A 23,477-nucleotide genomic window follows, 5' to 3' on the forward strand; every position below is an offset into this window, starting at 1 on the left:
GACGTCAGTGTCAGAATCATCCTCTTGTTTTTATTTTTTTCCTCTTTTTGGCCAACATTTAGAAAGGAAACAGAGAACTATTCTAGATCTTGGTAAGGTCATAGAGCTGTTTGCCTTCAGATTTGAAATAGAATCTTGGTCTCCTCTTAAACTAGTGGTTTTTCCACTCTCCCATATTGCTTTTCTTTGGTTAATACACATTGTGTTTTTTCTAATGATTTTGTATGGTTCCAGAAACTCTTGCTGTAGACTATTCATATGTAGTAAGGTCTTGTTTTGGTGGACGAGCCTCAGGGATATCATACATTTCTATTTCCTGAAGCACTGGGGAGTGAGTGAAAATGTAGGCATAGCCCCCAGAACTCTGAACTGGACCAGCTGAGCTGCTCCATAAATAGAGAAAATATAGTGGCACTTCTAGTTGGTCACTCTGTTTTATGCACTAGGTATTAATTAAATTATAGTCTATTTTTTTCAATATGATGGAATATATATGTAATAGACTCATTTTAGTTATGGGACATCCATTAAGTTTATTTTAAAGATGGTAAATGAACCCAAAATAAATATGTTCTGTAATTAAAGCTCATTTAAAATAATTTTACCCATTTTATGATCTTAATTCTTTTGATTTTGTTCTTATTTACAGACAACAATATAATTTATATACTATCTACCATTAATTGGCTTTCTGCATGTTTCAGAATTTTGAAAAATATGGAGTTATAATATTATCATGCCATTAAAGCTAATTTCCAAATGAATGGCAATATGGACACATGTGTTTATAACTCTTTTATGATATATTCTTTGGATAAAGACAGTTTATTCTAGGTTTTCATCACCATTTCTTGCTGTGGTGGGATAATGTTATAGTCTCAGATGGCATGTGGCCAAACATGGATGCAGTGTTAGTGCCTCTTGAAGGCCTTGTTTAAAACACTCACTCTGGGATACTACTGTGCTTCTTTACTTCCAGACTGACCACTGCTCTAAGCAGTGTTGGGGCAATGCCTGGGCTGCCCGAGCCCTTGAAGTTCAAGAAGAAGCACCTGGACTTCTTATGATGGGAGGTCAGAGTCAATGTAAGTGACTTCCTAATTTTGGGGGCTAAATCCCTTCAGTGGTTCAGATCTGTATGCAGTCAGTGATATAAATGATTATTTCCAGTGTGTGTGTTATGTCATCATCATACCTCAACATAAAGCCATTGACCTAACATAAAACTTTAGAAATATTTCCCAAATAATAAATCCTGTTTCCGTAGGATTACCTCTAGATATTTTCAATTCCGTGAAAATATTACTTTGAGGAAACTGGAGTTACTTTGAAACTGTGTCAATTATAAGTTAGAGAAAACTTATAGAGGCTGATTTGAAAATTTCTTGGACTTTAAAGCTGAGCATAAATGGACTCATAAATGCATAAAAGGACAAGGCCACAAAATTTATATCTTTGAGAATGGTTTCCATTTTGATATATTTGAGCATTGTTGTTGAGCATCGTTGCTCACTACAGATTTATTTCTTTTCAGTGATGTTACTTCATGAATTCCCAACATGTAGGAATTCCCAAAGTATCAGAAATATTTGATATGTATACAAATGTGTAATAGAAATAGTACAAATAATGTTCATTTGCGGTAAATTAGAGGAGACTAGGGCAGAACAATGAAGTTATAATATAATGCTTGTATTAAGATGGAATTTTCATTATGAGTAGAGATAAGAGGAGAGAATAATGAAAGAATAGAAAGTATTAGAATACTATCAAGTTTTACTGTCATCAAGTCCTGAGGATCTAAATCTCTGAAAAGTTTTTCATGCACTTTATAAGTTATAAGGTAATGACATTTAAAGATGATGAGAAGATAATTTCTCTTGTGCAGTTGAATTCTAGAACTCATGTAGAATTATCATACTTCATTATGTAGAAGTAGAAACTAAGTTCTACAGTACATAAAGATTCAAATTAGTTTCTATTTTTCTACTTAATGACTTGGATCTAACTAATACATTTAAACCAATATTATACACAATGATGTTTTACGAATCACTACTTTCCTTAACTGAATTCATCCTTTAAAGTATTAAAATAGTGAGTACTGGAAAAAGCATGGTATATAGAGCAGAAAGCCTCAGGTGTATTTCAAGTTCCCATTCTCTGTTTTACTAGAGTGTCATTTAAGTTCTCTGAGCATCAGATCTCATTACCTGTCCTGCCTACTCTCCTAGGTGGTGAAGACTGAATAAGATTACATATGTGAAAGTACTTTGTTCACTGTAACACGTTGTAGAAAAGTTGTTAATCTTTTGAGTGCAACACTTGGAACGAAACATTTAAAATAATCTGGGTATTTTATCTAGAAACTTTAAAGAGGATTGTCTTATTTATATAACTTTTTTTTTTTTAAAAAAAGAGCAGGAAACAAAGTAATTAATATATAGCCGGCTGAAATACATGGAATAACCACATCAAAATGTTTACGAAAAGCAGCTTTAGTTACCATGGCATATCCTGGATTCAGACTGTCTTCATTAGCCCTCCTTCCTTTCCTCTGCCCTCTCTGTAATTTCTCCCATTTCTGTCTCTCCCTTTCTTCATTCTGTCCCTCCCCTTCACCTACTTCCCAAGGCTGTAGGACTTTCTTGCCTGTTTCCTGATCTTAAGTCTTATACCACATGGATCCTCTTCTTTCTTGGTGTTATATTACTTAGATATTCTGGCAGGTTTTGTATGAATTTTTTTTTTTTTTTTGACATCTTTCCCTTGATGTTTTGTAATAAGATAAGGTGAAGCTCTAAGCTACTGGACCAGAAAAAGGAGAGCAGTCTTTGGTGCCAAGTGAGTAATAAAACTACAGGTAGTGTTGACAGATGTGTCTAGCCTCACTTCAGCTGACACTGTTCCATGATTTGAAACTTTTTAGCTATATCTATCACTACCATTTACAGTTAAAAAATTATTTTAAACCACAACACGTTTAGAATGAAAACTAGAGAAGAGCAGAAACAGAATAGTGCATAAAATGGAAAGTAAGCAGAGTTTGTGAAGAAATATGTAGAAACCTGACTTGCATAAAGAGCAAGTTTTTAGCCTGGTGATCAGAGGAAGACTGTTGGGTTAGTGAGAGAAATCATTTCACCAGCGTTGTCTAGCTTGTCAAGGCTGATTTCAGAAAAGCTGACTGGGGCTCTGGAACTTGGGGGAACAGTGCCCACCAGTTGACCTATGCCAAGAACACTGGAAAGGAGAAAAAGGCCAAGAATGAATGGGTAACAGGAGGTAGGGAACTCATTTATCTTGGCACTCATAATTTAAAGGTTATAAACTTAAGAAGAGTATCTGTTTTGAAACTATTTAAATGTATTAGTGTCAAATATTTACTTTGCTTCTTTGTTATTGGCTGTTTTCAAAACCTGTAGTTTAAAGAGTGATTAAGAAAGCTCAGTATTTGCTTGAACAGTGTTTACTATTCTGTAATTACCCTAAGGCAGCAAATTGGGGTTGCTTTTTCTCCATTGTTCCCTTGCCTTCATTTCTTTATTGTAATCATCCTTTCCCTTCTTTGCCTTTCCTTCCATATCTCTTTATTTTTCTTTTCCTTCCTCACTTTAAACTCTCCGGCCCCCAGGTTTCAAAATGTTTCTCTAGCCTTACAAGCTTTAACTTGACATCAGGATGTCTCAGAAGGATTCTTTTCATATCATTCATAAATAGTATGAATTCAAAAGAATTGCCACCTTGAATTTTGTAATTTGCCGAAAGAGGCTGATGTTGACAGAGATAAAAGTTGAAAAATAGAGCATTGCTTTAATAATTTGGGCTGTTAGCATTGTCTTATGATTGTCAGAATTTACATGTGGATAAAAACTGGAAATTCTGAAACGTGTTCTTGAGACCAATACTGCTCTTCCCCAAGCGTTAGGGTCTGGTAGCCGGCACAAGACTGGAGAGGAGCGGCCTCTGGTCACTGCAGAGTCCCTCCTCTGCCTGGTCTGCTGCACTTGAGTGATTCCCCAGCTGCTGTAGTGTGCTTCTTTCTCTCAGGTGGGGCTATCATTAGCTTGTACTTATCTTTGGATAAATTACAACAAAGGGCTTCCTGTGAGCTGAAGATTTGCGACAAGGCACTTTCCCTTTCAGGTGTGGCTGGGCACCAGGATGGTCTTGATTTAGGCCAGGGATTGTTGCACACTTATAAGTAGTATAAGTAGTATCATTTTTAGGGAAATTTTCCATTTTCCCATTGCCTTGTGCCTTCAAGCCACAAGGCAATGGGAAAATGGAAAATTTCCCTAAAAATGATGACACTTTTGCATCATCAAGCCCCCAAAATACAGTGAAACCTTTTTTTCACTCTTAGTCGATAATCAGAAATTTCTGACTTTGGAATTAGCATGTTATCAACATTTTATTGATCAGTTTTCAAAGTTTTAAGTAACTTATTATTCAAAGTATTATATAAATAAGGTACTTATTTTAAATAAAGTATAGTCATATGATATTATTAGAAAAGTGAATCTGAAATATAAGAGTTGTTTCTCTGTTATTTAACGAGGCTTTGTGGTAGGGAAATAAGGCAGTTTAAATGAAATGTTAAGTTTTGAAGACTATCATGGGCCTAAGAGCGGAGGCAGTAATTATGATTTGCTGGCCTTGGTAGCATTTCAGATTCTCAGATAATTTGGGAAATTTGGAAACCTATGGATTGCAATAGAAGTAGAATATAAAGTGGTGTGTGTGTGCTGCAAAGTGCAGTGTGCGTGTGTGTGTGTGTGTGTGTGTGTAGGTCTATCTACCTATCATTATATCTATATATTTTTTTAAACATATCAATTCGGGTTTTAAGACCTTACTGAGGAGATAGCAAGCAGGATGGGAAAGGTTTCTGATTAAAAATTTCATACTTAAATCTGTGATATTGCTCTTAAATGCATTTAAATATACAAGTGACCAAATAAAATGCAATCAAGATGGCAGAGTTGGTAAATGCTGTGCTTGCCTCCTCCCACAACCACATCAAAATTACAACTAAACTACAGAACAACCATCATTGGGAATTGCCTGAATTCCGATGCTGAACTGAAGTCCTGTGACTGAGGACATACAGAAGAAGCTATGTGGAGACTGTTGGGGTGGGTGGAGACACTGAAAAGGCTGGTCCCACACCCTTGGGTTAAAAGTTGTGAAGAATATCTCGGCTCTGGAGGTTCCCCCTGAAGAACGAGGGATCTCAGCCCCAAACCAAGCTCTCCAGCCCAGGTTTCCACTGCTGGGAAGAGAAGTCCCCATAAATCTGGCTGTGAAAGTCAGCAGAGATTGTGCCTGAGTGAGATGAAGGGCTGCTGGAGTCCCAGGCATTCCTTGTAAAAGGCCCACACACAGACTTACTTACTGATAGACTCACTCGCTCTGAGCTCCAGCGCTGGGGCAGTAGCTCAAAAAGTGCCAGGGACATGTGAGAAGGAACTGAATTGTCTGGCTTCAAGGCAAGGGCTGGAGAGGCCGCTTTCTCCCAGGCAGAAGTGCTGGTAGAGGGCACGGTTCCTTTGTTGAGCATTCCCCAGACCCAGCCTGCAGACACAGATGAGCTTCAAGTCTGAGTCTCCATCAAGCCAGCTAACAACATTCAAAGCACCCTGGTGATTCCCTGAGACCCTGCCCACCAAACTTTTGGGCCCACTCAAGCCACTTCCAGTGGCTTTTTCTTAAAAATGGCCTGTCTAGGCTCATGATGTGGACTTTCCTAAAATCTCTCAAATGTTCACAAACCCCAGTTAAGCAGCATCTGGCCTCAGCGTGTCCCATAATTCTTGCTAAACACCCTCAAGCCTGGCACAAGGGGCAGCTGCCCTCGGTTCACAGCTCAGCCTCTCCCAGGTACCTGCAAGCTCTGCACAAGTGGCAACCTATGCATATCACTTTGTAGCTCATACCAAGTGGCACTGGTCAGGGCACAGGCAGCAGCTGAACTTGGCCTGTACTAGAACTCCTCCCAAGAGGCTCCAGAACCAAAACACCAAATGGCTAGCTTCAGACCACACCAGAGCACCGCCGAACCACCTCCACAAGCAACACACCCAAAGTGCAGACTCGGTAGGCAGTGGAGCCTTGATAAAGCAAATCCCTGCACAACAGTTCCTTCACTGTAGTCATGGCCAGTCCTCACGGCCAATCAGCATGAGGGTCAATCTCTCCAACTGACTTGCTAAAAGCAATCAAGGCTCAACTACAACAGGAGGGCACTCACAACCCACAAAAAGAACACACCTGGAGAACCCAGAGACCAGAGAGACTGTGCCACTGGGTCCATGGGACACCTACTACATAAGTCCACTTTGCCAAGACTGGGAGACATAGCAGCTCTACCTAATACATAGAAACAAAAATGAGGCAGTCAAAATAGGGGAGATAAAGAAACATGTCCCAAATGAAGGAGCAGAACAATGCTCCAGAAAAAGAACTAATCGAAATGGAAACAAGCTATCTACCAGGTGCAGAGTTTAAAACACTGGTTATAAGGATGCTCAGTGACTCAATGAGCACTTCAACAAAGAGATAAGAAACAAAAAAGAACCAGTCAGAAATGAACAATACGGTAACTGAAATAAAGAATACATAAGAGTGAATCATTAATAAATGAAACAGAGGATCAAATCAGCTATCTGGAAGATAAAGTAGAAGAAAACACCCAATTAGAACAGGAAAAAAAAAAAGAGAATCCAAAAAAATGAGGCTAGTTCAAGGAGCTTCTGGGTGGGCAACATTAAGCATACCAACATTTGCATCATAGGAGTACCAGAAGGAGAAGAAGGGAAGCAAGAGATTGAAAACTCAGTTGAAGAAAGAATGACATAAAATTTCCCTAACCTGACAAAGGAAATAAACATACAAACTCAGAAAGTGCAGAGAGTCCCAAACAAGACAAACCCAAAGAGGCCCACAGCAAGACACATCATGATTAAAATGCCAAAGGTTAAAGACAAAAAGAGAATCTTAAAAGCAGCAAGAGAAAAGCAGTTAGTTACTTGCAAGGGAGCTCCCATAGACTGTCAACTGATGTCTCAACAGAAAATTTGCAAGGCAGAAGGAATTGGTATGAAATATTCAAAGTGATGAAAAATAAGGACCTACAAACAAGATTGCTCTATCCAGCAAAGCTATCATTTAGAATCAAAGGACTTATAAAGAGCTTCCAAGGCTAAAAAAAAGAGCTAAAAAAAAGTTCATCACCACTAAACCAGTATTACAAGAAATGTTAGAGACTTCTTTAAGAAGAAGAAGAAGAAGATCAAAAATACAAATAATAGAATGCCAATAACTACATATCTATCAACAATTGCTTTCAATGTAAATGGAGTAAATGTTCCAACCAAAAGACATAGAGTGACTGAATGGATAAGAAAACAATGCACTTATATATGCTGCCTATAAGAGGCTCACTTCAGATCAGAAAACACACATAGACTGAAAGTAAAGGGCTAGAAAATGGAAACAAACAATACAATCTGGGTTAGCAATACTTATACCAGACAAAATAGACTTTAAAACAAAGGTTATTGTAAGAACAAAGAAGGACTCAATAATCCCACTTCTGGATTCTTAAGAAATCTGAAACACAAATTTGAAAAGATATATGCATCTATATGTTCATTGCAGCATTATTTACAAAAGCCAAGATATGGAAGCAACCTAAGTATCCATCAATAGATAATGGATAAAAAAGAAGTAGTACGTATATGCAGTGGAATAATTATTCAGCCATAAAAAGAGAATGAAATCTTGCCATCTGCAACAACATGGATGGACCTAACGGGTATTATGCCAAGTGAAGTAAGTCAGACAGAGAAAGACAAATACCATATGATTTCACTTATATGTGGAGTCTAAAAAACAAATGAACAAACAAAACAGAAATGCATAGATACAGAGAACATTTTGAAGGTTGCCAGATGCGAGGGAGGTTGGAAGGATAGACGAAAAATGGGAAGGGATTAAGAAGTACAGATTAGTAGTTACAAAACAGTCAGGGGGATGTAAAATAGAGCATGAGGAATACAGTCAATAACGTTGTAATAACTATGTATGGTGTTACGTGGGTACTAGATTTATCAGGGTGGTCACTTCGTAAGTTATGTAAATGTTTAATCACTGTGTTGTACACCTGAAACTAATATAATATTGTATATAAACTATAAATGAAAAAAAACAATTTAAAAAAATACGAGTGACTATATTAAAACCCCACAAGACATGAAGTTTAGATATAATGTAATTGGCAATTTGATCTTATCCTCTGGCTAAAGTTCTTATGGGGACAGGAAGACAATAGGGGAGGGTGACATGGGGTGGGAAGTGGGAGATCATGCTGTCTCAAGAAGCAGAACACAGAGGGGTGGGTCTTGACTATCTTTTGGGTCCAGTTTGCACAGTATAGTGATGAGATCACCTGAATGTCAGGGATCCTTGTTGTTCTGGACATGACAGCTGGCATTAATGCCGTGCATTGTCTTCACTGATATTTAAGCCGAGGTGGACAGCTGCCACCCAGTGGTGCCATGCTTAAGCCAGGAGCTGGAAGCCAGACCCCGGCTAACTGTGCTGACTGACTCTGTTGTTTTATTACTTTTGCAATAATAGAACCTCATGGTTTATGCAATTGAACAACTATAATTTTAGACTCTACTTATTAAGTCATGATAAGGTTTTATTACACTAGATAAATGGAGTATACTAGATTCGTGTTATACTTTTTTAAAAAACCAATCCTCGCTTCTTTATCAATAAAAAGTAATAGCTCTGACCATTGACTATTCATGTGTGATCTTACAACTTTAAAATCTGAATTTGATGTTATTCTACTTATTTAGACTCTAAAGCAGAACTCTAAATACTAGAGTTAACTTTAAGAATTTAAAAACAAAACACAGTATACAAAAATCTCAGTTAGAAAATTTTGCATACCACGAAAGAAGGCATGGCTTTTAGAAGATACTGTATATATTAAAATCAAGTGAAGGATATTTGCTTACTCTTTTACTAATTTTTAGTACCTTAGACTATGTTTTGTAGGATTATTAAATTTATGATTCTTATGTTTGATACTGAGGAGGAAACCAGCAAGTTTAAAGTAAAACTAAAATTAAAATTATTAAGATTATCTCTAGAACATATTAAATGTGTTTCATTCCCTGTAGAACTGGAAGTTTTAGCTATATTCCCACCCCCACCCCCACCCCGTTCTAGCTATTGCATTAGCAGCCACAGACTAAGTGACAACATCCTTGTTTTTAATAAAATGGATTAATAAAAATGTAAGAGGATTAAGCATTTCAGGTTTTGGTTTCTATGCTTAATATGACAGTATTGGCAGGAAGCCAGTATAGCATACATGCTAATTTATTGGTACTTTTGCCTGAAGTAATGTAGAAGATTACCTCCTCTGAGACCGTTCTCCTGGGGCAATCATTCTCAACCAGGAATAATTTTGCCTCTAGGGGACATTTGGCAATGTCTGGAAACATTTTAGGTTGTCACAACTGGGAGGTGGGTTGCTGCTGGCATCTAGTGAGCAGAGGCCAGAGATGCTGCTAAACATCTTATACACTGATTGTCCCTCACACAAAGAACTCTCCAGTCCAAAACGTCAATAGTGCAGATGTTAAGAATCCCTGATCTAGGAATATTTACAGTTTGACTTCTTTCTTATCTGTTTTTTCCGCCCCCTTTTCTTTCTTTTTTCATTCCTCTTACTTAAACAGGTATGTGCAGCTTGGTGAGGAGAAGAATAAATGACTCTGTTTTGTGCTAAATGTAATCTTTTCAAAGTCATTTTCCAAGGTGGGATATCGTATGGAGTGAAAAGGGAGTCAGGGGGCTTGTACTGTAGCTACATGACCTTGGTCATGTTACTTAAACTCTTTCATTTCTTTATCTCTAAAAATAAGAACTGAATGGGAACTAAGGTTTCTCTTTGTCCAACAAAGTCAAAAGACTTGGCTAAACCATTTATTTAACCTGCCATGAGCACCTCCATTGTGTCAAATAGCATGCTAGGTGCTAAGAGGGAAACAATACCGAAGACCGGAGATGTAGTTCGTGATTTCTAATGCCTGCGATTTAACTGGGGAGACAGACAGACATGTAAACAGAAGTGACCATGCACTGCGATAAGTGTTCTAATCGAGATGTGATTAAAGTTCTACAGAACAGGGGAGAGCGGCCATTACCTGTGATAAGAAGAGTTGGGTGTGTCATCGGAGAGAAGGACAAATCGGCTATTGGAGGAGAGGAGGGATTTGCCAGAAGGCGGGGAAAGGCATTGTGGGTAAAAGGAATGGCATCGACCAAAGCTCAGAATTAGGAAAGCCTTGGTAGGCTCGGTAATGTTGAAAAGTTTCAGTATGACTGGGACTCATCACCAAATAAAAATACTCTTCTTGTGTTGTCTTTAAATATCACAAATTTCCAGAAGAATCAAAGCTATGAAAAGTAAATATTACCGCTTCGCCCTTGCCCTTATGCTTTAGCCATTCATTGATTTCCAAAGTGTGTATCACAAGCACAGACAGCCTCAATTACTGTCTGAAGATTCCTCCAGGCTCCCCGTCTCTCCTGCTTTACTTGTTTTAACTTGTATCTGATCTACTGCTTCATTGTTAATGCTGGGGCTTGTGGTGCAGAAAAGTCAGTAACAACAAATCCAATTGAAAAAAACGAAGTGCCTGATTTTTTTCTCCCATCAAGTTCTCTTGAAATAATTTTGAATTTTAATAACCCCCTTGGGGCCATGGACTTGGGTAATTAAAACGTCTGATTTAACACACAAATGCAGGTGAACCAAGTGTAGCACCAGCCCATTCAGCCCTTCTAAAGCAAGTAGAGAACAGGATGGCAGGAATAGTGCCAAAGCTTCTGGCACAAGTGGATGACAGGCAGCACGGATTTTTGGCTTAGAGTGATCAAATGCAGCTCGTCATTGCTGAACAAGTGGTTCTCAGCTTGTCCTAAGCTATCATCACACTTGGTTTTCTTTTGCAGCTGTGAAAATCAGTTATCTTCCCTTAAGAGTAGTCATAAAAGGAAGTGAGAGGTTTTTTTTGAGGGAAATCAATCTTTCTATTATCTTTAAGAAGTAGACGAATTTTGCATGAGTTTTTCCTCAGCAAGTCTGACTTTTCTCAGGAGAAGGGAGTTTAAGTGGAATAACTTCTCTGTTGCTTTCTTTTGGAAATGTCCAGATATCGAACAAAGTTATGTAGTAGGTATCACAGTTACTTGAGAGAGTTCAGGAAATCTGTCTTCTATTTCTAGCCAAGCAACTGACTTTCTGTGACATTTTTTGATGTCTGAACTTCTTCCAGAAATAAATCTAATAATACCTGCTGTTCATTGCTTAGGACTTATGAGGTAATGTCTGTAGAGTATTTGAGAAAAATAAGGTTCTATAACACAAATAAGTATTTTTCTGCCCTTGATATCAGTTAGTTCCCTGTTTATATGATTAAATTCTAAGTAGTCTGACACACTTGGCAACCTTTGTTTTTTTCCCCCCACCAGAATGTAAAATTCATGGTTAACTACTCATTATGAATTTGTCACAACCTCACTTAACCTAATAAATATCCCAGGAAAGAGCCAACTTGGCTGGAGTTGAATCAGTATAGCTTCGCTAATTTGGTCACTAGTAAGCCAATACTTTTTAATCTGGAATGAGCTAAGGGGGAATGTTCAGAAATCAAGGCCTGGGTGCATTCTCCCAGAAATCACTGAGTTTGGCTGTCTTTATCAGCTCGGTAAGGGAGGAGGAAGTACGAGTGTGTTCCAGGACACGTGCCCGCCTTGATATGTATACACCATTGATGGTGGTAATGGAGAGACTAATGAAGAATTAATGTATAGCAATCGTAATGTGATATGCGAATTTAAATGTTTTGAGTTCTTAAAGACCATTTATTATGCAATAAGTGCATCTTCTTTTGCTGTTTATTAGATTTTGTTTTCTATGTGAGTAATCATTTATTATGTGCTTTAGAGCAGGAGTAGGTAAAGTTTTACTGAAATAGCCTCAGTCCTTCATTTACACGAAGTCTGTGGCTGCTTTTGCATTATGATAGCAGAGGAAAATAGTTGGAGCAAAATTTATAGCCCACAAAGACTAAAATAAAAATACAAAATATCTGGCTCCTTACAGAAAAAGTTTGCTGACCTTTGCTCTAAGGAAATACCTTTTTGTAAACAAAAACTAATTTCTGCAACTTATATGAAGTCTCTCAGGGTGATCATTCACCTAGACAAATAAAATTTTTTTCTTTTGAAGAAGTAGTAACCCCAGATGCTTTCTTTTCATCTTATTTGCTTTACCATACCTGAGAAGTTCTTGTAAAATGTAAATGTTGAATGATATGTAAAAAGAAATATATTTCTTAAAATCTGTAAGCACTCCAGAAAAAAAAAAACATATGCATATAGAAGATATTGAATAGTATGTCACCAGTTATATTAGGAAAATTAATAATAATAGCAAACGTTTATAGAGTGCTTATTCTGTGTTAGATACTGTTCTAAGTCCTTTTTAAATTTCTTTCTTTGGTGACCCTTTGAAGTAGGATGATTATTATCTTTATTTTTATATATGACATTTTTTAGTTGTGAATACAGTTGAGGAATTTAATTTGTAATGAAAACAACTAAAACATATTTATAATTTACTTTATGGGTTTATTGATACAAATGAATAGTTAAATTTCTGGGGATTGTAAAGCCAAGGCACTGACTGTATTCCATGATTAAAGTATTAAGAATGATAGAGAACAGTTTTAAATAGCATGGAGTTATTGTGAATGGAAATTTGGTAGTTTTCAGTTCTGAGCTTAGGTTAGGTTTCTTTTGGGTTTGTTTTTCTCTTCTTTTAAAGTTAACGCAGTCAAGTGTGTACATATTAGAGACTGCAGTGGCTGGCTTCATATCTTGCACAGGGTAGTTCTCTCTTCGGGAGTTCATCCTGAGATGCTACACTTACACAAAGAAGAAGTGGCTTGAGGCAAAGACGGGCTCTTAGCAGATGGCTGGATAATTAATAAGCAGATGATATAGTCCCGTGTATGGCTTTTAGTAGTAAAGAAGAAGTTATGCTAAGATGATTAGTAAGAATGTCAGAGGGGTGACTGATAGAGTTTGACTGTAAGCAGAAGCACCAGTTGAGACTTAGCTTTGCGTGAAAATCAGATGAGGCTTGGACATTGTAGAATAGGTAGGAGATGTTTGTGGTCCAGCATTTCACACCATTTAGTTCCGCCTACTCTGGAATTTGTCTTGAGGAAGCACAAAGAATACAATGGAAGGAGGTGAGAAGCAAAAGCAAAGAATGACGTCAGACACATTTGAGATCAGAAATTTCTCAAGTTAGTCCACATTCACAAGAATGCCCCCTACACACACCTTTTTCTTGAACTCACAGTATCGTTGTTTGAACTACTTGGCCTGTTACCATATGCTTTTAACTTTGTAATGTTATTTTTAACCTGTCTCTTGAGCCACTATCTCTTTCAGATTGTTTTTTTATACTGAAAAATTTTCAGCTGAAATATTTTTGGGGGGTAGAAAGTGAGTGTTCCTAACAGAAAGTATTCTCCATCCCTGATTCTTATCATTTTTATAAAGTTCTGTCTGTACAGCTGTTTACATCAGAATAATTAATGGTGATAACTTATAAACTTCTCAAATTGGGATTACCCATCAGCATCTGAAATACCATGCAAACCTGGGAAGATAGAGCTCAGTCATGAGGCTAGAAATGAAAACTGAGAGTGGGAATACTGTGTTTATTGACTGTCCTGACATTCACAATTCAGTTTTCGTCCCGTTCTTTAGAATTTGTTTCTAATCTGTTGTTATTAGAGATTTAGAATTACTTGTCAGAAAAATATTTTAAAACATTAATAATTAATAATTGAATCCTTTACATATAATTATACAAAATAGTACAAAATAATTCTACTTCTATATTATTTATAAAATTAATTGTCAATACATAGATAATTCATTTTAATACATTAAAATCAGCTGAGTTCCTATTCCCTTGACCTTGTGAAAAAAGTCTTCCATTTTATATGTGTTGATTTGACAATTTAAATTTCCTCTGAGATGATAAGCTTTTCCAAACTGTAGAATAAATTGTGACATTGAATCGTTTGATGGAAAAGAGCTGTGAAAGCTGCAGTGTACATGCTCATTAGATACAATACTGCTCTTAACCGTATAGTAAAACACTTATTATTATCTGGGCACATTTACCATTTCTGATTAGAAGATTAAAGTGGCTTTTGGTATTTGAAATTTCTCAAAAATTTCTTGTATGAGACTTCACAAATTTATACTCTACTATATGTGCTCCCCAAGCACCAAAACAAAAACCGAACCAAACCAAACAAAACAAAGATAAAACGCTAGCTTTTTCTACCTTCTCTTTTGAGCTTCCATTGCATGCTGGTGGTGGTGTTGATTGCAGTGCTGGGTACTTAAAGCACCAAGTAAAGTTAGTCTCATTTTGCATGATCAGTAAGTTCACCTCCCTGTCTGATGGGATTTTCCTCATACACTCCCTAGGATGTTATCTGGCTGCTTGGCAACAGGGTAGGAGGGTCATTCTGTGACATCACTGTCAAGGCGGTGGGCGGGGCAGAGGGGAGAGGAAGCCTCAGATCTGAGCATTGTCCCTAAGTTCTCACTGGCCTTTGCAGGAAGGTGACAGTTCTGGTCTTGTGCCCATTGCTGTTTCCTCGCCTGGCGTTCACTGTGGAAGTCAGGCATGATGAACTTGTGTCCCCACAGATGCAGACCCCACAGACTGTCACCGTTGTTAAAAATCCCAAGGTGGGCAGTTTGTTCCATCCTGGCAGTTTGTCTTTCAGCTTTTAATTTCATGACCACTTTGACTCTGTTGTGGTAGCTCCCTTGGAAATCTTATCCAGCACCAGTAGCTACCTTTGCATCTTGCATAGAGCATGGAGAAATATCCCAAACGCCGTCCTTGCCCCCTAGGGGTTGAGGAAGGCTTGGGAGCACTAACTTGCACTGGCGCTTTATTCAGAAGCCTCACAGTTGCACTAGTCCTGGCAACTAAAAGAAGATGAAGCCTCTGTGTCAAGTAATGATTTAAATGCCTTTTAAAAGGTACAGAAAGTGGTGCTTAAAAATCAAGTACAAGAGATCTCACGTCCAGCTTCCGGAGAATGGCCCAGGGAGCTGAAGGCAGTGAAGAAGAGCTTCACTTGGAAAGAAAAAGGCCAGAGATAAGGAACAGATTTTCTCCCCACTCTTTACCACTTGCTTTCTTTACTGCCCTGGTTGATCTCATTCCAACAGACTCTAGGATCACCTCTAACCAGTCTCCTGGTGGCCTCATCCTCTTGGTAGTGACCTTCTAGTACATTTTAATGTATTTGTCACAATGGCCACAGGATCCCATAATAAAAGGATAATTGTAGTATTTCTTATTAGCTCAAAATACCTGCAAGCTAGTAATGAGAAATGAAATAAAAATGTTAAGATTAGTGAATCGGAACCAAAATTTTGTGTCTCTTTCGTTATGGAATAGTTAGTATTTTAGGGTTTGTTATCTTGTTAAAGTGAATATTAGAATTATAAAAGGATTTTCTGAAATTGAAATGGCAGATGATGTTTCTTGAGTGCCTGAACTGTTTCTGGACTTTACATAAAAAATATCTAGCTTTGAAAACAATGATATCAGTAGTTATTTCTATTTTGCAGATAAGTAACCTGAAAATCAGAAAGGCTGAATCACAAAACTAAAAAGAAGCGGGATTGGGAGTAAAATTTAGGCCTGTCTGAAGTGGACACCCATGCCTTTTCAAGTTATTAAGCTTCAGTAAATAGATCATCTTAAAAAATACCTCTGTGACAAAAAAAATTTTGTGACAAATAATGCTGAATACTCATTTACCTTAAGAACGCGCTGAGGATGTTATGCTGAAAGAGTCCTTGTTACCTGTCTGATATCAATCTCTTTTGCTCTAGTAATAAATAAATTGAATGTAATACTAACTTAATGCACATGATCTAAATTTGACCCTTTTTAGACCTTAGTATTATAAAATAACAATCAGATGTAGGAAACCAGACCAAACAAACATATTGCATAGTGAATTATAAGGTGAATCCCCTTGTAACCACCACCTAAGTCAAGAGGTAGAGCGTTTCCACTGGGCCCAACAGCTCTCCACGTGCCCCGCCCTTGTTATAATAACAACTTTTCCCTGTGGTTTTATCAGCTAAGAGAGCAATCCTAGACACTATAGTTTAGTCTGGCCCATTTAAAAATGCGATATATCTTTTATGTCTCTTTTCATCTACAGGTTCCCCTTTAATCTCTTTCTTTTCCTTATAATCTACCCAAGGAAGAACGTGTACCCTTTAACTGGTAAAGTTTACCGTAATCTAGGTTTTACTGATTCCAAGACTTGTGGTGTGTTCGACCTGCCTTCTATAGTTCCTGCACTTGGCCATTGGATCCAGATGTGTCATCAGACTCGAGTTAGATCCCTCTAGGGTGGTGGCGTATTCTCATGTCGGGATAGACATTATAGTCTGGTTTTAACTTTTTTTTTTTTATACATTAGCAGCTGTCAATACTTAATGCACCTAATGATTATTAATTTCTTGATTTATCTTTCTTCCATTCTACTAAGCCATTTACTCCCTTATCTACTTACGATTTGGGTTACAGATATTTCCTAGTTTCCTTCAAGATGGTGTCTAGACTTTGCTTTCTTGTTCTATTTATTGTTTAGGGGAGGTTTTTGAGAGGAACGTAGAAATAGTTTTGCACATCCATCTTGAAATGAGAAGTCTACAGCTATATCCTTAAATATCCCTATGGACTTCACATACATAAATAATAAAATAAAAAATATCTTCCTTACCAAATCAGTTTCTCTTCTTCACTTTCTTATGCAAGAATACTATAATTTTCCTATGCAATTAGGCTTGACATTTTAGAATTATGTTTAACTAAGCCTACATATTTAATTGAAAATTAAATCAGTCTATTTGGTTCTTACTTTAAAATTGTATGTGATTGCATTCAGTGTTCATTGCTGCTGTTTAAATCCAGTTTGAGCTACTTTTCTTTTATTCTAGTGAGAGATGTACATCACACATTTGTATAACTAAAGAAATCTGCTGAGCGTAAATTCCATCAAACTGTACAGAATAGCTGTCTCTCTGTACACACACACACACGGTATATGTATCTATATATGTATATCTATATATGTACACACTATATATATGTGTGTAAATCTATATATGTATATACACACACACACATATATACACATCCTAGGCATAAAAATAACCAGAGATTGGTAATTCTATGATGTATAAACTTGTTGTATGGAGAGAAGAAATGTATTTTTTAATTTGTTCAAGAAAATAAGATTTCTCATTAATATGCACATGTGCAAAGTAGAAATTGTTCCAAGCAAAATTCCATGAGACTTTTGCCCTCCCAGATATCCCTGTCTGTGTCATTATTAGGAAAGACATGATGTAGATATGTGACCTTTTATTTATCTTACATCATCTGTTTTATTAAAGAGCAGAATGCACATGGCCAACTTTTGTTATCTAGTTTCCCGACCGAATACAGTATTGGATGGGGCCAGACTTGCTTGAATTTGTAAGCATTTATCATCTATTTCTTCTTGGTATTTTTTATCCTGCCACTTAACTGGAAATGTTATATATTTGCTCAATCTATCTCTTAGACTTGCTTATTTTATTTATTCTATATACAGAATAACTCAGAATTTAAAACGATTTTGTTATATCAGAGATTTCATGATCACTTTAAATCATGTAGGTTTGTATTTTTAGAGTTTTGTAATTGGGTCAAGGTTATATAAAAACTTAAAAACTTAAAATGACTGTCTTGGTGGTTAAATCTGAAATACACAATTTGTTTATTTGTGACTTTGTTGTTCTGTCTTTGTCTCTGAACAGAAAGCATTTACTAAACAGGAACTGGCTATTATGATAATTCAGAGAAGAATTTTACTCCTTATGTGCCAGTTTATAAAAGAAAGTCCTTGAGATGCAGTAATTCCTGTGAAGTACTACAGAATAAATTGAGCTTGTTCTAATAATGAGGCAAGAATTAAATTTTAGGACAAAAGTAGAGGTAAATTGAAGACAAGAAATTGTTTGAAAGCATAAAGAGAAGATATACAATGAACGAATGAAACAAAAGTGCAAACTATTATAGCATAGCTTAGATTTATGAGGAGGGAAATAGGGGCCAATGTGTTTAATGAATGACGAGGCTAAAACATATTTTAATAATTCATTGTTGCTGAAATTTAGCAATTGATCTAACTTTGCAGTATACCTTAACAAATTATTAGATTTTTATAGCCCAATGCCATTGTGCAAATGTATTTAAGTTTGAAGTACATCCATTAGAAACAAACAAAAAAAACTCTTAAAATTAAGTTAAAAATAGAAAATAATTATCCAAAGTTCTCCCATATATAGGGAGTAAATGCTACAACCCATAGCTGATGTTTTTTTCCTTTCTTTTCCTTTCTCTCTTTTTCTCTTTTTCTTTCTTCCTTTATTTCTGTTAAAAAAATTGGCGAGCTCTTAAGTAAACAATGAGGAAAAACAGCGTTTGTTATCTGAATTGCACTGTGCATACATTTTTTAAGTCACTAGACATCAGGTAGTGTTAGAATCAATGGCTATAGAGTTCTTCCAATCTGAATTTAGATCTTGGCTAGGACCCTTACTAACTGTATGATCTGGACACAGCTATTTTTCTTCTGTTAGACAATATGAATGAATATATTTGAATATATTGTGTTTCGATCATTCTTTTAAGTTTTGGTCATTAACTCATTTATTCCTCACAAAAACTGTAGATATTGTTGACCCATTTTACAGGTGAGAAAATGGGAGCACAGAGAAAGACTAAGTAACTTTCCCAAGAAAACATAAGTCATCATTTTTTCATCATAGACATCTGCTGATATATTTTCCAATTTCATTTTTGGCCCTTTCGCTCCATAAGACTTATGCTCCCAACAACGTTGTTATTTACAGTTGCTGAAAAATATTTGGTCATTTCTTATCTGTGTGACTTTGAGATGCACTTTCTTCTAAGGTTCTTCCCACCACCTTCCCTTTTTCTTTTTCTGGTTAACTCTTCATCCTCCTCAGAGACTCAGTTCGAACCCTAGCATCACTTCTAAAAATCCCAATAATTTGTTAAGGTGTAATGCAAAGTTAGATCAATTGCTAAATTTCAGCAACAATGAATTATTAAAATATGTTTTAGCCTCATCATTCATTAAACACATTGGCCCCTGTTTCCCTCCTCATAAATCTAGTTAAAATAATGATGCTGGGTTCCCATGGCATTCTTTATGCTTTTGTTTGTTTATTTGTTTGTTTTGCATTCTTTACGTTTTTTTCACTTTACATTAGAGTTATTGCTTTATTTGTCTATCTCTATCATCAGACTGTAGCAGAAATTACGTCCTGTCTTTCTAATACCAGAAGCTAGCTGAATACCTTTCAGTATAGAAGAAATTATGAGAACATATGTGATTTTTAAATGCTAAATTGTATAATTTGAACAAGTTACTTCTTTTAGCTTTCGCTTCTTCAGTTGTACAAAGGGTTCAATACTCTTTCCATCCTCAGGATAATTGTGAGAATTGAGATAATATACGTTAAGTGCATACATGTCACAGGAAGGTTACTCAAAAAGTGAGAACTGTTTTTGTGATTATAATTTGTGTCTTTGATTATTCACATACATAAGCTTTCACAGAACATTGTACTATGTAATATATTACTGGTCCTGGATCTTCGTGAGTACCATTTATTTTCATGTCAGAAAGGTATTTTCTCTAATGGAGTATTTCATTTAATGGTTGGAAAAAGCAGAGAAAATCTCTTTCCTCATCAAAGATGAATAGAATGTTCAGGTTTCTTTATTCTTTTTTAAATTTGCAATATTTATCTGGGTACTTTAAACCAAAATTAATTGCCTTGCAAGATTAACTTCATTATTCATTTGCTATACTCAGCATATAAGAAAGGCTCACTTGCTCATACAAATAGGATAATCATTTAAATGGGGTTTTCTTCTTTCCACTCTAATTATTTAATGATTTAAAACTTATTTTCAAATAAATTTTAAGCTTTTATACGAAGAATAAAAATGTTAATTTTTTTCAAAATCTCCTTGATTAAAAACAAACTTATTTTGTTAGGTTTTACACTGTAATATCAGTTAATTTATGTTTTTAGAAATCTTCTTAGAGGACTTTGGAAGTTTCAAACTTTAAAAGATCATAAGCTCTTCTCTCTTGGTTGTATTTTACATTTTTTGTTTCTTTTGGATATTCCTAATATGATTTTTTTTAAAGAATAGATTCAATGCATGTAATAGAGAAAGTTCCTTTATAAGAAAACTGCATATCTCCTTAAAACTGAACCTTTAAAATATTCATGTCAGGGAGTATTAAGTAAACCATGAATCTGAGTTTTAGCTGTGGTTATTTGGAGATTGTTTCCTACAATCTTCCTGAGTCACATGTACTCTTTGGAAAATGTGAAGCAAAATACTTATTACTGACCTCGTCATTTAAAGCCATAGTAAGGCAAAGTCATAAAAAAGAAAAATGCATGCACTGTATAAATAGAGCTCCTAAAGTAGATTGGAGTTATTTTTTATTTCTGACTTTTTGCTGTGTGTTTTATTGGAATTGGACATTTATAGTTATTTCTTTTATTGTTGCTGCATATGCACAATATATATTGGCTTCTGCCCATCATAATGTTATTGGGTTTAGCTGTTCCACCTTCCTTTTGGGGATTGACTTTTTTATGCTTGTGTGTATATATTTTTAGTAGTTTCAAATGAATTCTTGTTTCAAGTTTTATGGACTCGGCTATTTGAGAATAAGCTGTCTTCTGATGTAACCTCATAATAAATGAATAAAATGCCCCTTTGGAGGACTTTCAGTATCTGGAGATGTCCTTATTATTGGTGATCTCAACAGTTGATTTTAGGCTATATTTTATGGAGATATGTTTTAAAATGCACTACATCGAAGTTATTTTTATACATCAAATTGTGTCACTTATTGCTCAAACAACTCTAAATGTTGTCCAAAGTGCTTATAAAATCCAAATTCCTCATCTGGTCTTTCAAGATCCTGCCTGAATGGGCCTTTTTCTCTTCTCCAACTTTACTGCACACCCATCTCTTCTGACTCAAAATTCTTAAGTCTTCATGGCCACATTTCAGTTCTTCTATCATAGGACAGTCTTTCTGGACTCGGGGCCTTTGCACATGCTCTTCTCTTTGCTTTGAATGCTCTAGGAAATGGCTCATTTATTTAGTTGAATCATTCTCATCATTTAGGCCTCAATTTAAATATTACCTTCTCAGAGAAGCCTTCTCCATTAACATCAAATTAGTCCTCCCCCCATATTATCTGTCATAGTATTATTTATTTACTTGAATATACATATGTTATATTTTGTATTGCTTGTCTTCTGTACCATACATAGTAGACCTTGAAGACCTGGGATTTATCTGTATCGTTTAACAGGCGTCCCTGCATTTAACCCCATGATTAGCATATAATCGACACTCAGCAATATAAGAAAGATTAAGATTGAGTGACTATTACGAATGTATTTTTTTTTCACACAAACTGAACAGCTTATGCAAAGTTCCTGAGGCAGGAAGGAGCTCGATGTGTTCCTGAGACTGAAGAAAGTATGGCTGGAGCATGATGGCTGACAAGAGGATGACATGAGATGAGGTTACAGAGTTTAGCAGGGACTGACACAAAACTGGACTGATTTTGTAGTATAAAGAGAAATCCTCATAAGGTTTTAAGCAGGGGATGAAACGGTCTGAATTTAAAGGAGTTCAAATTCACTGTTCTTGGAGACTGGATTGGATGTGGGAAAGAGTAAAACTTGTGAAAATCTGTAGGGAGGCTTGTGCAGCATTTAGGGAAGAAGATGGTGATTTGGACTCCAGTGGTGGTGGTAAAGTAGGAAAAAAAAGAAGGGACTTGAGAGAAGATAATGATGCAGATGCGTAATTCTGTTATTGGAGTTATGGGTCTGCAGCGGAGGGTTGAAAGAGTTGGGATGTGCTGTGTTGAAGATATTAGAGATTCAAGTGAAAATGTCAGCTACTCAGTGGATAAGCAAGTTTCAAACTCAGAAAAGAGATTTTAACCAGAAAAATAAAATTGTCTGTCTTTGATATGTGACTTGTATTCAAATACACAGAACTAGGTATAATTAACTGGGAGGCACTATTGAGAAGGAAGCAAATTCAGGGAAAAGGCTTGAGAAATCCTAACATTTAGGAAGCAGAATTTTTCAGAGTCAGCAAATAGACAGGAGGAATAGCCAATACCATGGGAGTAAAACTAAGATTGTGAGGAGTGGTCTTCCTTGCCCGATGCTACCGTCACACTGGAATAAACGACCTGAAATATTACCAGTGTTGGCGAGGAAAGTTTTAGTGTTGTGTGGGGCAAAAGTTGGGCAGGAGCTGATTAAAGGGGAAAGAAAGAGATAAAGGCAGCATGTATAGACAACTTTTAGGCAGCATGTATAGACAACTTTTAAAAATTGCTCTGAACGATAAGCAGAGAATGGTATAATGGCATGAGGGACACTTGGGGTCAAGAGAGGACTTTAAAAAGAATGATAGGTATTGGAGCAAAGTCGTATGTTGATAGGAGTCATCTAGTACAGAGGGAAAGGTTGGCGATTTAGTAGAGCAGGGAAAATTGTCTGATAGTGCTTTTGATGTGATACTTGTGGTGACATCATAAAGGGGTATGGTAAAAGACCTGTATAGCTGTAAAGTTTACTTATTTATTTTTGCTTGAAGGTAAAATTATTAATCCTAAATTAATGGTTTAATGTGTGAACTATATATTATGTTAGAATAACAACTGAAACATTTATATCAGGTCTACATTGATGACTTTATAAAAGATTATATTCAAAAGCCAAGAGAAGATTAAAATGGAATTCTAAAAATTCTCAAAGGAGGGCAGGGAAGGAAAGTCAGAGGAACACAAATGGGGTGGGCAGATTCTAAAGATGTCTCTGCAAGATTCCTGCCCACAGGTTATTCAATCAGACTTGCCATGAGAGCACTTTGCAGGTGAATTCGGATTACTAGACAGTTCATCTTAAAATAAGGAGATTATCCTAGATGGTTCAGGTGTGCCCGCTGTGATCACAACAACTCTTGAAAGCAGAGGGCACTAGTCAGAGAGCTAGAGCAGAAGTCAGAGAGTTTGGAAGTGTGAGAAGAATGTGTGAGAACAACTCAACATGCTGCTGTCAGAGGTTCAAGGCGAAGAGGGACGCATGTGGCCTGAAGGAGCTGAAAGAGGCTC

General features: G+C 36.4%; 1 protein-coding gene across 4 annotated transcripts in view; it reads left to right on the top strand.

Annotated features, from left to right (window-relative positions):
• The window catches only part of TLL1 (tolloid like 1), a 165,874-nt gene that overhangs the window by 31,113 nt on the left and 111,284 nt on the right, over nt 1–23,477 (top strand). For 2 of the 4 annotated variants that reach the window (XM_039876317.1, XM_039876319.1), the window contains exon 2: nt 980–1,085. The exons of the other annotated variants lie outside the window; for them this stretch is intronic. In XM_039876317.1, the coding sequence (XP_039732251.1) occupies nt 1,064–1,085 (22 nt within the window). In that variant the 5' untranslated portion in view covers nt 980–1,063. The remainder of the gene's footprint in view (nt 1–979; nt 1,086–23,477) is intronic. 4 annotated transcript variants of the gene reach the window in all.

Source organism: Pteropus medius, unplaced genomic scaffold, assembly GCF_902729225.1.
Source record: "Pteropus medius unplaced genomic scaffold, Ma_sr-lr_union100, whole genome shotgun sequence".
Lineage (NCBI taxonomy): Eukaryota > Metazoa > Chordata > Mammalia > Chiroptera > Pteropodidae > Pteropus > Pteropus medius.